General features: G+C 35.1%; 1 protein-coding gene across 1 annotated transcript in view; it reads right to left on the reverse strand.

Annotated features, from left to right (window-relative positions):
- Window positions 1-490: 490 nt before the first annotated feature.
- The window catches only part of papola (poly(A) polymerase alpha), a 48,402-nt gene continuing 32,630 nt past the window's right edge, over window positions 491-16,262 (reverse strand). Inside the window, exons 16-22 of the mRNA XM_039742369.1 lie at window positions 15,562-15,683; window positions 15,159-15,295; window positions 13,795-13,874; window positions 13,510-13,709; window positions 13,232-13,306; window positions 7,399-7,467; window positions 491-3,579 (exon numbers count right to left, since the gene is read on the reverse strand). Of these exons, the coding sequence (XP_039598303.1) occupies window positions 3,484-3,579; window positions 7,399-7,467; window positions 13,232-13,306; window positions 13,510-13,709; window positions 13,795-13,874; window positions 15,159-15,295; window positions 15,562-15,683 (779 nt within the window). The 3' untranslated portion in view covers window positions 491-3,483. The remainder of the gene's footprint in view (window positions 3,580-7,398; window positions 7,468-13,231; window positions 13,307-13,509; window positions 13,710-13,794; window positions 13,875-15,158; window positions 15,296-15,561; window positions 15,684-16,262) is intronic.

Genomic DNA, 16,262 nt, shown 5'->3' on the forward strand with positions numbered 1-16,262 from the left:
TGTTCTGGGCAGACATACCAAAATTTCATTGCACGGAGTACACATGACAAACCTGAACTTAAACTTAAGCAAAGATAATCCATCCATCCATTATCCAACTCGCTATATCCAACTACAGGGTCACGGGGGTCTGCTGGAGCCAATCTCAGCCAACACAGGGCGCAAGGCAGGAAATAAACCCTGGGCAGGGCGCCAGCCCACCGCAGGGCACACACACCAAGTACAATTTAGGATGGCCAATGCACCTAACCTGCATGTCTTTGGACAGTGGGAGGAAACCCACACAGACACGGGTAGAACAAGCAAACTCCACGCAGGGAGGACCCGGAAAGTGAAGCCAGGTCTCTCCTTACTGCGAGGCAGCAGCGCTACCCACTGCGCCACCGTGCTGCCCTAATAAAAAAAAAAAGATAAGCAAGTTATAACTCAGAAAGATGAAGAAAATAGCCAAGCACCACATATACTAAATAAAAAGACAGCAAAATACCGATTAGACTTTTTTTTAATATTTATTTTAATTTATTCAAAGGAACAAGTAGGAAAATGAATCATTGGAAGTAAGGGCGTGGAGGGGTGTAAATCCACACTGGAGCAGGTAGCAAAGTACAATTGAGCTTCACCAAGCTTTGTTTTGCCACGAAAACACACGGTCAGGGACATGATAGGAAACCTAAATCCACGCATTCAAGACAGCAGTTAGAATCTGGAACACTAGCACCAGTGACAAATTAATAATTATCAACTCAGAGATGAACAGATGTAATGCCGCACTATGACCTGGAATGCCATCATGACAAAGCAGAAGAAACTGATACTCTGGTATAAAATTGATCAAGCCTGTGGAAATCACGCATACAAACTGACAATATAAATCGTGATGCGTCAAAAATGGGTCCTCATGTATAAATTGTGTATTTGCACAAACATCCAAGTATGTGATTCACCAATTATGGAATTTATCAATACAACATTTTCAATTGCAATAAACAAAGATGAAACTGTGGACAATCGTACCAATGCCTACTCATTCTTTTAGTACTAAGTGTGGCATTTACTAAGACATTTTTAGTGAAAGTAGGTAAATTGTTTTGTATATTACTCTTACGTACTCAAGTGGCAGAATAATTGTAAGTACTTGGCAGACAAAACTACAATGCTTGGCAACATGTAACACAAATATCAAACGGCACTGAAACCTACAGGCTAACAGAAGGGCTAACAACATTATTTTGGCAAAAGTTTAAAAACAAAAAAATGTGCGCTATGATATAGTGACGTGAATATACTGTACATGTCCTCTGGTACAGTAAACTCGGTGGATACTAGACAGAAAAGATCACTGCCAAGATTGAGCCTGGCAAAGCAAAGCAAAGCAGTGTTGCCAATATGGCAATTACTTGCCCAGTTGAGTAGACCCGTGTGTCACCCACATTCATTTGTTTCAGTGGACGTCTCTCACTGTGCCCTGTACTGTTCACTTTGAAGATGGCATTCAATCCAAGTACTTCCTTTTTAAATGTTCTCACTGTCCAACTCTCAGACTTGATGATGATCTGCCCCATGGAATACCTCCACAAGATGAGCTACTCATGCACTACACATTCATATGTCTTTACGCATGAAGCCGTCTCGTTAAAAAAAGTGAATCCTTAGCAAATTAAACTCATTAAAAATGTGTGTGTTGGTCAAGCTGCAAAATGAACTGCGTTTTTGTTTTTCTGTTCCCTTTTTGGGCTGCCTCATCATTTAATACTACATATATTTTTATGAAGAACGTGGATGGGCAAGATGTGCGTGTCATACAACAACTGGTCTGTGTTACGTCTTGCAGCTATGTCTACAACAGTCGTTTGGAACTCTGATAGAAAGACGATGCTTTTGCATACGTATTGTGTAAATACTAAAAATTAGGATGAATGGGGGAAAAAAAAAAACTTTACGGTAGGTTGATTATTTGACTGTAAAACTCTATCTTCCAAAACGCATTACTAAAAATCAGTGAAAGCTGCAAAATAAATCTGCCCTGTTAAAAATGATGTGCCCCATAATTAACGGTCACTGAAATGTCAATTCAGAGAGCTTTCTTTACACTCTCACTTTCTCAATATAACGGGTTTTCTAAAAAAGAAATTCTGAAGCATTGCTATGTTTGAGATCAGGCATTAAAAAAATGTTTAAATTGTTCACGCACTCAAACAGCCCATCATTTTATTACACGTATACATTATAACCAAAAAACTGGGATGAAGTGTATCATTCCAAATATTGACAACAGGATTAATTTACTCCTGTTTATGTGAATGTAAATGAATGCGTTTTATAATATTTCTTAAATTATATAGAGAAATCATCATGTGCAATGAAAATTAATATAAGCAATTTATTACAGATTGTTATACTTCACGTTTATTCAAAATCTTGTCTTGGGTGAACAGCACAAGGAAAAAATAGTCGGGGTGTAGGTCAAGGGTATGATAGTCTATTGACGAGGAGGAAAATGACTTGAGTGTACAGAATTTACTTAAGGGGACATTCAACGTAAAAAACAGAGAGCACTAATATGTAGCACCTTAATTTATGTTGTGTAATAAATACTTCAATGTCAGTTGGTCAATCATCTTCTAGATAGTCTAATCATACAGACTATTGTAGTATTCTGCGCCAACCCAAGGTTGTCTTGGAAGTGGCCGAAAAATACATTTCATTGAAAAGATGTGAAATCTTTGCCAAATAAAGGATTACGGAAACCACAGAATAATTTAGAATTTTCTGCTGAATTTTGTGGATGTGCCTGTTTTTCTAATGCTAATAGGATATCTTCCTGAAATTAAATGTTTTTATTTTAAATAAGCAAACATCTTTTTTTGAGAAAACAAATTTCTAGTATACAACTTTTTGGTGAGGACAATTCAAAACCTGAGCTACTCCAGTTTGCTTCATTCAAATTAAATTGTACATTTACTCTTTTGCCTGCCTTTAATTTCAGAAAAATAATCCTACAGAAAACAGAAAAGGCACTGAACAAGACATTACAATAGATTTGCTTATTAGTACATTTAGTGGTCTTTGAAAAATACAAGTCTTTTTATTCTTTGTGTTTACAGTGCATATCAACAGCGTAAAACAGGCTTCATTCAAATTAATTAAAATGAAGTCTATTAGCTTAAAAATTGTTTTTTGTTTCAATCCTGTAGACATTTTAGTATAAACAATGGAAAACAATAAAAAACACACACTTAAGCATTTCTTGTACAATGTGAAGGTTTGACATCATTGTTGTTCATCTTCACCTATCACAGATTTTGATGTGATGCCATCAAGTGTGCACAGAAAGAAATAGTTTCGATCCCTGATCAAAAAGGTGGAGCCTTCATTCAAGGTCCTTTTAGATTTACACCAGACACCTCAGTCTGTGACACATAGTGTATCTTATTCATTTCATGTGTGAATGATTCAAGGTCCTTTGAGGGTTTTGCTGTCTTTCTACCTACTTAGTCTCAATTTTATTGAGTTTTTCACAACTGGAATGGGATTTGAAGGTAGAATGGGAACATCTGAGAGGTCATTGCTAGGAACTATCTGCAAAAGAAACAAAAAATGGCATCAATAATTATTCTTGATTCTTGACTAAAAACAGAACTGACATTTGTTGGACACACAATCTTTCAATTTGTCATTTTTAAGGGAAACAATGCTTTTAACATTAGAATCCCCAAAACCTAAGAAAAAAGTTGTAATGCCAGGCCACTTTAAATTCCTTTGCACCTCTTCATCAGCGTCTTTGTTTTGCAAATGTTAATCAGCACAAGCAGCAAGTAGCCTGCTATCCCATCCCCACCGGCCCAAAAGTTTCAGAGCTCAAGTCTGCTTATCTGGGTGTGAGCTGGTGTCTGGAATTGTATAAGACAAATAATATATTGTTATTTGGAATATATACATTTCATGTGTGTTCCGTGTCTTCAATAATCTGGGTAAATGTAGGATGACAGGAAATGCGAGGCAAGAAATGTTGAATGCATCACTAAAACAGAAACTTTTTTTCCATTTTATAGTAATAATTGGCAAAATGTTGATGTGAAGTATATATATATATATATATATATATATATATATATATATAATATGTGAAGTCCAAATAACAAATGAACACTTTCACAAAGGGCATAACAAAACAAGTGGCTTTTATTCAAGAATATAAAGAAATAGAAATCGTTCAATATACAGGTTGCGGTCAATATGTAAAAACCCAAGCCCAAACATCAACTGACACAAAGCCGACATGTCAGCTTGGCTGGTGTACAGGTAAGAATTGTTGCCTCTTAATCACCAAGTGGCGGGTTTGAGCCTGGGTTCTCCCAGTTTTGAGTAGTGAGTTGCTATTATTATTACTGTTATATCATAAAAACATACATTTGATTTGAGTCTGTAACACCCGGTGTAAATTTTTGCTACTTTAGCATTTTTTTTTTACATTTTTTTTATTCAGTTTTATTCTCTCAGTCACAGTCACATGGTGCAATGAACTTGCCTCTCCCTCTCTGAGTTGATGGCGTTTACTTCCATTCTTTTCACAAGAGCAGCAATGAGATGACCACAGTTGGTGTTGTGGTTGATGCCTGGTCAGAACTATTTGTTGTACCTGCAATCAAAGATACGATGCCCCATGACTGCTATCAGACTATCACGTGGCATTTGCGCTCTGACAATAAAGACCCCGGTGCAAAACACGTGGAAAAATGACAGATTTGCTGCGATCTCAGACATCTGGCAATGTTTTGTTGAGAACTGTGTTTTGAGTTACAACCCAGTGCAACATATTAATGTTGATGAGTAACCATTTTCAACAAAGGTCCATTGTACTTTATTGCAATACATCTCAACCAAGCCCGACATATTTGGCATAAAGTCTTGGATTGTGGCTGATTTAGAGACAAACTACATGTGCAATGCCACTCCTTATTTAGGAAAAGATGGCAGTCATCCCATGGGAGAAAGATTTTCCAAGACTGTGGTCATAAAGCCATTTCTGGACAAAAGCAGAACCGTAACAACAGACAACTTCTTCATGTCGCTTTTGCTGGCTAATGGACTGCTGCACCGCAACACAACTCTGCTTGGCACCAAAACTAAAGTGGGATGGGAACTTCCACCTGCAGCTAAAGTCACTTCAGTATGCAAGCAATTTCCTATGCTAGTGTTTAGATCTGGCAGTGCCCAAAAAGAAGGTCTCTCTGCATTCTCAGTACCAAGCACCATAACGTGGAATTTGGGTAAGATCGGAAAAAAACCTGTTCAAAAGACAAGGCGTTTTCAAATAGTGACGTTTAAATGTATGGAGGTGTGTGTGCATGCACAAGAGAGGCAGAGACAGATTTGATGTCATTCGTGTACTTACTGGAATATAAAATAAACACTTTCACAAAGGTATAACAAAACAAGTGTGCTTTTATTCAAGAATAAAACTGAATAACAAAAAATTCAAGTGACAACAAGATATCAAGAAGAGTTTGTGTGTCTGCTTATATCCATTCGAGATATCTTTAACAGGTACCAAAAATTTACATCAGCTATTATAGACTCAATTCAAATGCATGTTTTAAATATATAATAGTAACAATAATGAGCAGCCTACTACTCAAAACGAGGAGAACCTGGGCTCAAACCCACAACCTCTTGATTAAGAGGCAGCAGTTCTTACCTCTACACCAGCCAGGCAGACATGTCGGCTTTGTGTCAACTGATATTTGGGTTTGGGTTTTTACTCATTGACAATAACATGTAAATTGAACAATTTCTTTTTCTTTGGTCATATTCTTGAATAAAGGCACACTTGTTCTGTTATACCTTTTGTGAAAGTGTTTATCTGATACTTGGACTTCAGTCTTCACACATTATACACTTCATGTAGGCATTTTATCATTATTACTATAACATGAAAAGAGTTTGTTTCAGTTATGCGTTCAACATTTCTTGCCTAACATTGCCTGTCATCCTACATTTACCCAGATCATTGAAGACATGGAACACACTTGAAACAATTGTATTCCAAATAACGAGATATCATTTACTCGATACAATTCCAGACACCCAGATAAAGAGTCTTCAGTTTCAGCTTCTGAGTTGACTTCAGCTGCCTTGGTGGGGTATGAGTGAGCAGGCCCGCCATTGTTTTTTCATAGGCTTCAGGTATTCGAGTGTTAAGCCAACAACATATTTTTTTTCAATACTGGGCCTCTGCCTAAACCACGCAACTAACTGAAGTACAACAGAAGGCTTCAATATAAGATGGCATTTAGTAACTACTGACAGAAATGCAAGGCACTATAACTGTTGATTGGAAAAAATAATCAAAAGAAATAAAGTCATGTAAAAAAACAAAACAAAAAAACTTTAATCTGCAATTAGCTTTTCTACCGATTCCTGCATGATTGTTTTTACTATGAATGAGCTGATTTTTTTTTTTGCACCGGGAGCAGAGTTAATGCCTTGCTTTGACATGAGCATAAGGCTGAATTATAATTAAAATTTGTATACTTTGACATTAATCATGCATTACATTAAACAAGAATTCCATTTCACAGAATCCATGCTCTACTCTTAAACATTTAACAATTTCAACAAAATCTAATTAACATATTCCCTGGTAACCATAATACCACAGAGTTTCATTTTATCTGTTATTTTCCTTGGGAACCAGTATTTTATGTTTTAATACAATTTCCCTTTTTAGCTAATTTTATTAGTCAAATGTAGCACCTATAATAATATAAAGAGTAATTTAAAGTCATCAAATACTTTATATTACCCGAGCATACGTAACTTATGAGCTAATGACAATTGAAGTATATCTTACAAATGTAAATCTTATTTGTTTAAGAATTTAGTATTTTTTTAATATATGTAAATACTAATATCAATATATTTAAAATATACATTAATGATACAGGATGGCTTACAGTAATTAAAAAAACCCTCAAAATTCTAAAATTACCAACTGATTTCAGTTTTCTTCAGTATGTTATGTATTAGTGGTATAAACATTAGCAGCTTGACAGAATAGATCATCACTTAAACATTAGAACATTTTATTTAACCTGAGGCTATATAGCTGATTTTCAAATAGTCTGATGTAGCCAAATACAAAGTGGAAAGGAAAACATTTTGTGAAAAACTATAAAAGACATTCTTTGCTTGTTAAAATGCTTTTACTAATGAATATCTTCTGTCCATTACTTTGTTTAGATATAGCTGCTCCAAAGAAACTGGAATACCTAAAGGTTTTGAAAACTACTACTACTGCTTTTATTTTCTACAAAATTTCCATTTTAAATGAACTTTTTTTATTTTTATAAATTATCACTTGTAAACAGCTGCAAATACAGAGTTATTCTCACATACCTTAATGCTGTCGTCACTTATTTTTTCACTTTCACCACTATTTACAGCAGGACTAATGATTTCACCATCCTACAAAAGTAATTTTAAAGATGAATTAACATATATAAATTTAATCATTATTTGTTTAAAAATGTATACTCCTTTGTGAGTTTCAAACATACAGCAATTTCAACGTAACATATTTCACTTAAAAATGCCTTCATCAACACAAAATGTATCGAGACAAAAAACTGTCCACCAAAATATGTGGTATATTGTGCCGTGCATGTTATCTTCTTCATTCACAAATAATACCTCGGAATGCACAAGCCTAATTTGAACATTACTTCAAAAGAGGATGTTTTCTTGAAGATTGCACTCTTGATTTGCTCTCCTATCCACTTTACCTGTAAATTAAAAATCTGCTCAAATATTTTGAAATTTGAATTTAATCAATACTTGTGAACGTAATATTCTGAAAGTAGCTAGACCAACTATACAGACATCTTTTACTGCAAAACAGAAGAAAAAGATCCAGATTGAAAATGTATTCTTGCCAAAGACGATATTAACAACCCAGCTTCTATTTAAATAATTCAAATGGAAGGATAAAACCAGCAAGCATCTTGTAGACAATGGAGAATTGTCTACCAATAGGTTCAAGTAAACTGGTAAGTAAATAGGAATATGTTATGTCTAGAGTCTTAAAATAAGTTTGAAAAAACAGTCTGTAAATTAAAAAGTTATTCATATGGCCAAATAACAGCATCATGTACATGTCAAGAGAAATTTCAGCATTAGTTCTAATCCATGTTCTGTTGCAAGGTAAGGACTCTCTTATGAACATAAAATGATATACTATGAAGAGTCCGGGTGTACAGGTAAGAGGAATGTTTGTAGGCTCTACTAAGAAATAAACAGAGGCTACACTTAAAATCTTCTAACTGTCAAAAGATAACTGAAGAGACAATACATATTTTGTAAAATATTTAAGAAGGCATGGGAAATCAGTGCTTAGAGTATACAATTATTTTACTGTACCAACGGTCAGTACTTTAACCAAATTTCTTTTGGTCAGTATGATCTCCCAATTTAAATTAACACAACAAATTAATGGGTAAAAACGCACAGTATGTAGGACTTGACATATTTATTTTTCTACCAAAGACGTAGTAAAAGGTGTCCTAATCTTACCAGTCAACTGTAGCTGAACAACAACTTTTTGGTCAGCTATCACAGCTGGCCCAGATTTTGTTAAAACTAACTTGCTTTAACCTTTACTCACTTGATCCATAATTTTTCTGTAACTGTTAACTCTTAGTTAAATGTATATCTTTTCAAAATGTTATTTTAATAAAATTTTCTACAGAGTTTAACTGAATTTTATTTTTTTTAATTATCATTAGTGGAACAAAAATGTATGTCACACTGACACAGTCACTTTACTGCCAAATACGTATATCAATGGATGAGCTGTGGATGTGCTCTCACATTACAGAATATTAGAGACAGTTTGGACTGTCACCAGTTTATATATAATCATAACCAGTCCAACAGAGGATACCATATGCACTTTACATCATGCCAACCAGCGAATGTTAATGATAATAAAAACAAAGTCCTGTTTACAGACCCCAGCTGAGTATTTTCCATTACAGTACCATGAAAGCTAATTATCAAACTCCTAATGTGCAAACATACTCCCAACGTCTATAAATTTTATTTGGACATTCCAACTGACAGACCTCGGTATATTTGGAATGACACCATTACATCCTCCACACTGACCCTCAAAAGGTTGTATATTAAATCTCCTACAGTATGCTCGTTTACCTATGATTGCATGGATAGATAGATCCAGCTCCATTATTAAACCTGTTTAAGATACCACCATAATAGTCCTAATCGCCAACAATGATGGGGGTAGCTTACAAAGATGATGTATGCCATCGGACTCAGTGGTGCCATGACAGCAATTTTATCATTAAAGTAGGTAATTCCAAGATAGTCACAGACTTCAGGAAGCAGAAAGCAGACCATATACCCATCTGTATTGAAGGGGATGCTGTGGAGCAGACAAGCAGCTTTAAACCTCTTGAAGTACCCATGAGTGATAAAACAAAGTGGGCACAATCCATTTCACCTACTGTCAAGATATCTCACCAAGACTGTTAAAGTCCTCTAATGCTTTTTAAACTTAAAACTTGAATTCATAATTACTAACAAGTATTAAATGTATTTCTGATCGTAATGTTTAATTATTAATATTTTTAAAAACATTTTCTGACATTGGTTAATCATGTGTTGAATTCCTTTGTATCTTTATCTACTGCATATCCCACTAGGAGTCTGTTTCATTAAAAATACCAGTAACCATTGTGATAATTGTATGGATACAGGGCTACACAAAAAATGTCGGACCACATACTAGGGGTTAAATGTTTGCACCATTGTATGTACCATTATACAGTCATATGAAAAAGTTTGGGAACCCCTCTCAGCCTGCATAATAATTGACTCTCCTTTCAACAAAAATGATAACAGTGGTATGTCTTTCATTTCCTAGAAACATCTGAGTACTGGGGTGTTTTCTGAACAAAGATTTTTAGTGAGGCAGTATTTAGTTGTATGAAATTAAATAAAATGTGAAAAACTGCCTGTGTAAAAATGTGGGTCCCCTTGTCATTTTGCTGATTTGAATGCCTGTCACTGCTCAATGCTGATTACTTGCAACACCAAATTGGGTAGATGAGCTCATTAAGCCTCGAACTTCATAGACAGGGGTGTCTAATCATGACTGGTCAAAGGTATTTAAGGTGGTCAATTGCAAATTGTGCTTCCCTTTGACTCTCCTCTGAAGAGTGACTGCATGGGATCCTCAAAGCAACTCTCAAAAGATCTGAAAACAAAGATTGTCCAGTCTCATGGTTTAGGGGAAGGCTACAAAAAGCCATTTCAGAGGTTTAAACTGTCAGTTCCAACTGTAAGGAATGGAAACAGGAAAAAGAAGGCCACAGGCACAGTTGACCTGCAAGAACATCTCGCTGCAGATGATGCATCTGTACATCGTTCTACAATTCAGTGCAATTTGCACAAAGAACATCTGTATGGCAGGGTGATGAGAAAGAAGCCCTTTCTGCACTCACGTCACAAACAGAGTCGCTTGTTGTATGCCAATGCTCATTTAGACAAGCCAGATTCATTTTGAAACAAACGTGCTTTGGATTGAAGAGACAAAAATCGAGTTATTTGGTTATAACAAAGAGCGCTTTGCATGGTGGAAGAAGAACACCACATTCCAAGAAAAACACCTGCTACCTACTGTCAAATTTGGTGGAGGTTCCATCATGCTGTGGGGCTGTATGGCTAGTTCAGGGACTGGGGCCTAGTTAAAGTCGAGGGTCAGATGAATTCAACCCAATAACAAATTGTTCAGGATAATGTTCAAACATCAGTCACAAAGTTGACGTTACTCAGGTGTTGGATATTCCAACAAGACAATGACCCAAAACACAGTACAAAATCTACAAAGGCATTCATGCAGAGGGAGAAGTACAATGTTCTGGAATGGCCGTCACAGTCCCCTGACTTGAATATCATTGAAAATCTATGGGATGATTTGAAACAGGCTGTCCATGCTTGGCAGACATCAAATTTAGCTGAACTAGAGAGATTTTGTATGGAAGAATGGTCAGAAATACCTCCATCCAGAATCCAGACACTCATCAATGGCTATAGGTTAGATTTGCAAAAGGAGGCTCAACTAATTATTGATGTAATATTTCTGTTGGGGTGCCCAAATTTATGCACCTGTCTAATTTTGTTATGATGCATATTTTCTGATAATCCAATAAACTTAATGTCACTGTAGAAATGCTACTATTTCCATAAGGCATGTCATATATTAAGAGGAAGTTGCTACTTTGAAAGCTAGGCCAATGATAAACAAAAACCCAAAGAATTAAGAGGGGCTCCCAAACGTTTTCATATGACTGTATATCTGCTTGTAGCCAACGGTATTTGTGTGGCCTACTACAAACTGGGGATTAGGCACTATCATACTGTCTGGATTTAAAACTCTGATTAATAAAATGGGTTAAACCTCCAATGGAAAACAAAATTGGAAGTGGCTACAATTGGTTGTTGCTTAGTAAATATGTTTGGTCATATTACTGAATGATTAGTCTTGGAAAGCACACAGCTGGTTTATGCTCATTTATGTTGGCACAGCAGCTGTGACGATGATCATTCCATATACTGTCTTCATTTGCAGAACAAGATTTCACTTAAAATTATAACATCCTAGTTTATCTATTGATTCTTCACAGTACATGCTCTATATTGAAACACATACTGTGTACAAAGAAACAAATACAGTGAAATGCATATACTATACGGAGATTTTGTCTAATACATTACATACTGAATGGCATGCCATGCATGATGAAATTTTGTCTCATAGATTAAATACAAATACTTTATTACTTTAGTAATAGTAATCACTTATTGAAGTGACTGTTACAGACTTGTGATATAGATATATATATATATATATATATATATAGATATAGATATATATATATTTTTTTTTAATTTGAAGGGAATTGGCAATTATAAATCAAAGAGGTTGTGAATTTGTATGTATTGTGCTGTAGGTTTTCTTCAGTTCAGCATCTGTCACCGTGTTGTAATGTTGTACTCAACACAAGTATTCTCTCTTCATAACAAAGAAGAATCTGCTCATTTTACACATAAATTCCATTAAAAAAGACTTGTATTTTTTCCCATTTAACTCTAACCTCAAAATTACTTAATTTCTGGCCTCTTGGGTCAAATAGGCATGGTATGGGATGAGGCAGAGCCAGTCCTGGCAGGATCACACACAAGGCAAAAACCAAATTTTAAATTGTGAAAAAACACTTTGCTTGCATTTAACATAAAATACATTCCAACATGGAGTCACTGTGTTACATTTTGGACTGCATGCATTTTAGTACATGGTCCTTGGGTTTGACGATTTTAGAATAAAGTGTATATACTTCACTATAAAGTGTACACATTTCAGTATACAGTTAAACGTGTTTCAATGTACATTCTGAAGTTTCACTACAATGTATACATATTTTATGGTATAGTATTTCAGTATATAATGCAACTGTCACTGCATTTTAGTGTACTTTAGTATATTGTGTATGCCTGTCAGTATATAGTGAAATCTTTTTCAGTAGACAGTGTATGCATTTTGATATAAAGTATATGCACAGTTATGGATGATATATGCCCTAAATTACACTTCATATTTAGCCATGCCACTTTTTTATCAATTTATAAGTATCATGACTAACAGCCAGGAGCTGTTGTACGTGATGATGGTAGGACAGTCTCCAAAAATATTTAAATGATAAAACAATAGCTATACTGGCAGTTAATCGATAATGGAATTTAATAGACTGTACACTAATATCAGCATTAGAAATTGCATAGCATCTTTACACATTGTTAGACCTTTCCAGTTTTGCAATTATAAGATATCCTTCTAAATGTGAACTTACAAGAGTTTATGGCCCACATAAGTGTGATTATCCAACAGAAGGAAGTCCCGCCTGATGACCTCACTTCCTCCTCTAACCATACATAAACGCCATTTTTCAGATACCGTGATATGTAGACAAACATATTTCCAGTAAAGATAGCTTTCAGCATTATCTTAGCACTAGTAACTAACCATGTACTAATAATAAGAATCTTTTAATGTATACAACAGATCACTGATGAAGGTTCAAGAGCGCAAACTTATTAATTTTGTTTTGAATTTAAATTCCATCTATATTTTCTTTTAACAAAAAAAGAATACCTCTTTGTCCACAGCCATCTTTACATCAGAGAGAACTCCATCACCATCGGGAATTGCAACATTTTCACTGACATCCTAAAAAAGGAAAACACACATAGTAAACTGGAAAAAAAAGGATGTATGGTAGTATATTCAGATTTACAAAAGAAAAATTTAAATAAATGTACAATCAAAATAATATTTATATTTCTTTGCTTAATTCTTGCTGACTTAACCCTCGACAGAAAAAGCATCGTACTTAGGCACAACCAATATTGACTTTGTAATGACTTTTATACCTCTGGTCCTTTTAATCTCTTAGGTGCTTCCTCTAAATTAGGAGATGCGGGTCTCTTCACACTTGTTTTTACAGCTGCATTTCCAGCAGGTCGTGGTGTCTGATTAATCACACGTGTAGAAGAAACTACTCTGATTAAATTGGGTTTTGGAGATACGGAGTTACCAGGAGATTTTACAGGAACATTTTCACCAGACAGACCTTAAAGTGAAATGATATCTCAATTAGATGTAACAAATGTACAAAAAGTTCAATACAAATTAAAGTGATTTTAGCATGTACATACCCCCTGAAACAACTGCCATGTCAGTCTTTGATGGAGTGTCATGCGTCTGACTATTAGTTGCAGAGGTTGTAGGACTAAGCCTGTTAAAAAAAAGTTAAAAAAAGATTTAAACAAATTAAAATTCACTTCACTACAATGTAACTTTCCGAAGCAGTGCATGATTTTAAATTGAATTATGTATTCTAAGGAACCATCTTAAAAAGGCCTGGGGCTGCGTAAAACAACTGACTTGTTATGCAGGCTTAAGAAGGTTTCTTAACTTGACAATGATATTAACTGTAGGACGTGTAAAAAGATGGTAACACTGTGATCTCATAAAACAAATCACAGGGATAAAACAATCAGCTAATAAAAATGCAATAAATAGAAAATACCTAAACTTTCCAACTACAATACTATATATTGAAAAATCAAGCATGTATTAATTAGAAATTACATTCTAAGTCTACTATCAAAGTGAGGTTCAATTCTGATTTCTTTCACTCATATGTGACACGGGTCTGGTATTTTTTAGAGAAGTGGAAATAAAAACAAAACAAAACATGGAATCGGAACATTTCAGATCAGATTAAGGCCACTTCCACATAGCTTGATACAGACATATAAGAACTGAATGGGACCTATATTTGTGTGCTTGATCCAGAATTGTCGGGAAATGTACACCTACCCACCTATCTTATGTCACTATTTATGCAACTTCCGTCACATTTCTACATTGAAACGTCAAGCCACATGACAGCACCAACTCACCATGCCAATGAAAGGAATGAGAGGTGAGCTCACTTAATAAGCACTTGTGGCAACTGTCATCATCCAACACAGACAAATTACTGCGTGTTTTCAGATGGAAATTGCACACCTTCAGTGTGTATTTTTCCCCAAGAGAGTCTTCAGCACAAAATCCGACTTATATAGCTGAAGATTTCCCATGATATTCTGCAATTGGCAAACAACTGTCTTGCCCCACCAGTTCCAGCTTCCTCTCTCAGGTGCACTGGTTTCTATGTACACATGTGACAAATGCTCTTAAAACAACAGGTATGATTTGTTACTTTCTATTTCTTGCCATTGTAAGAGAAGAATCTGCAGACTGAAAACACTATTAATTAGTACAACAGCCAGCATGCTGTTGGTGTTCATGATGTTCTGTTAAGTTGCATCTGTTGGAGGACATTACTTTTATTAATTCTGCATGTGTTTACAAGTACCAAACTAACCAGAATGAACTGCTGCAAACCTGCATATAAGAATCTGACCAGAATACTGCACAAAGCTGGTACAGATGTAGCCCAAAAGACTATGAATTATCATAGTTGCAAAACATAAAAAATACTGTTTAGAAAACTTATACATTCAGAAATTACCCTTGCGGACTACTGGAGCGTATCTGAGAGATGCTTTTCAGAACAGCAGTGGGAGAAGGCACTGACATACTATTATCACTGTCCAGAGACAGATCCAAGCTATTTTCATTTGCCAGTCGAATACTCTCTGTTGAGTGCTGTAAGTAAAGAGGGGAGAAAAAAAAAAACTCTTTTTAAAATTATTTAATAATCAAGACATTTATTGTCTATTTACCAAAGGTCAACCCAAAAGAAACATTTTGTACAGTTTAAGCTTTATTATATGGGAATAACCAAAGTATATTAAAAATGTTCAATTATCAAAATAAATCATTTATATTTTTCAAAGCTTGCTAAGAAAAAACTGAAAAATATGACAAAGAAATAAACAATTAGCTAATTTTTATACCGCAAGATCTCTTACCTTTCTCTTTTTTTGTAAAACAAGATTTGGCAAAAGCTGATGTAATTGTTTTCTCTTGACATGCATTGCAGTTATTTTCATATCCTGTTCAAACATTTTACTGTTTATTGCCTGCCTGTAAACTAAAGCAAAATTGAATATTTAGCTGTGTTGCTGCTAAAACACTGGGAATGCCTTTTTACTAACCTTTTAATAAAACAGTATCTAAAAATCAGGTGGTTATGGAGAGACAGTTCATCACAAGCAGCTGCTTAACAATAAACTTAGTAAGTTTTACAGCCCAAATGCAGTGAACTGACATCCTTCAGGCATTATCAATTTTCAGTACTAATATTGAAGGAACTGGACTGTCATTGCACTGGATGATTAAATATGGTTAATTAAAGACTATAACCACCAGTATCTAAATGACTTCTGCAATCGAAAAAAATGTACAATGAAAGGTTAAATCAATTTCAAATAAAACAAGCATAATAAAATGCAACAGTTAACTTCAACCTAACCTTATACCTAACTTAATTCTGCTTTTCTCACCTTTGACTTTCCCTATACTGAATTCTCACAATACTTTTATAACCTTGCCCTGCTATCAGAATATCAAGGACCTAGTCACCAATCCTCATGTGTGCACACATTCCTTAATAGAAGCGAACTAGCCTAGTGTGTGCCAGCTCACTTGCTCATCTAACATGGGCATTGCA

Source organism: Polypterus senegalus, chromosome 18, assembly GCF_016835505.1.
Source record: "Polypterus senegalus isolate Bchr_013 chromosome 18, ASM1683550v1, whole genome shotgun sequence".
Taxonomy (NCBI): domain Eukaryota; kingdom Metazoa; phylum Chordata; class Cladistia; order Polypteriformes; family Polypteridae; genus Polypterus; species Polypterus senegalus.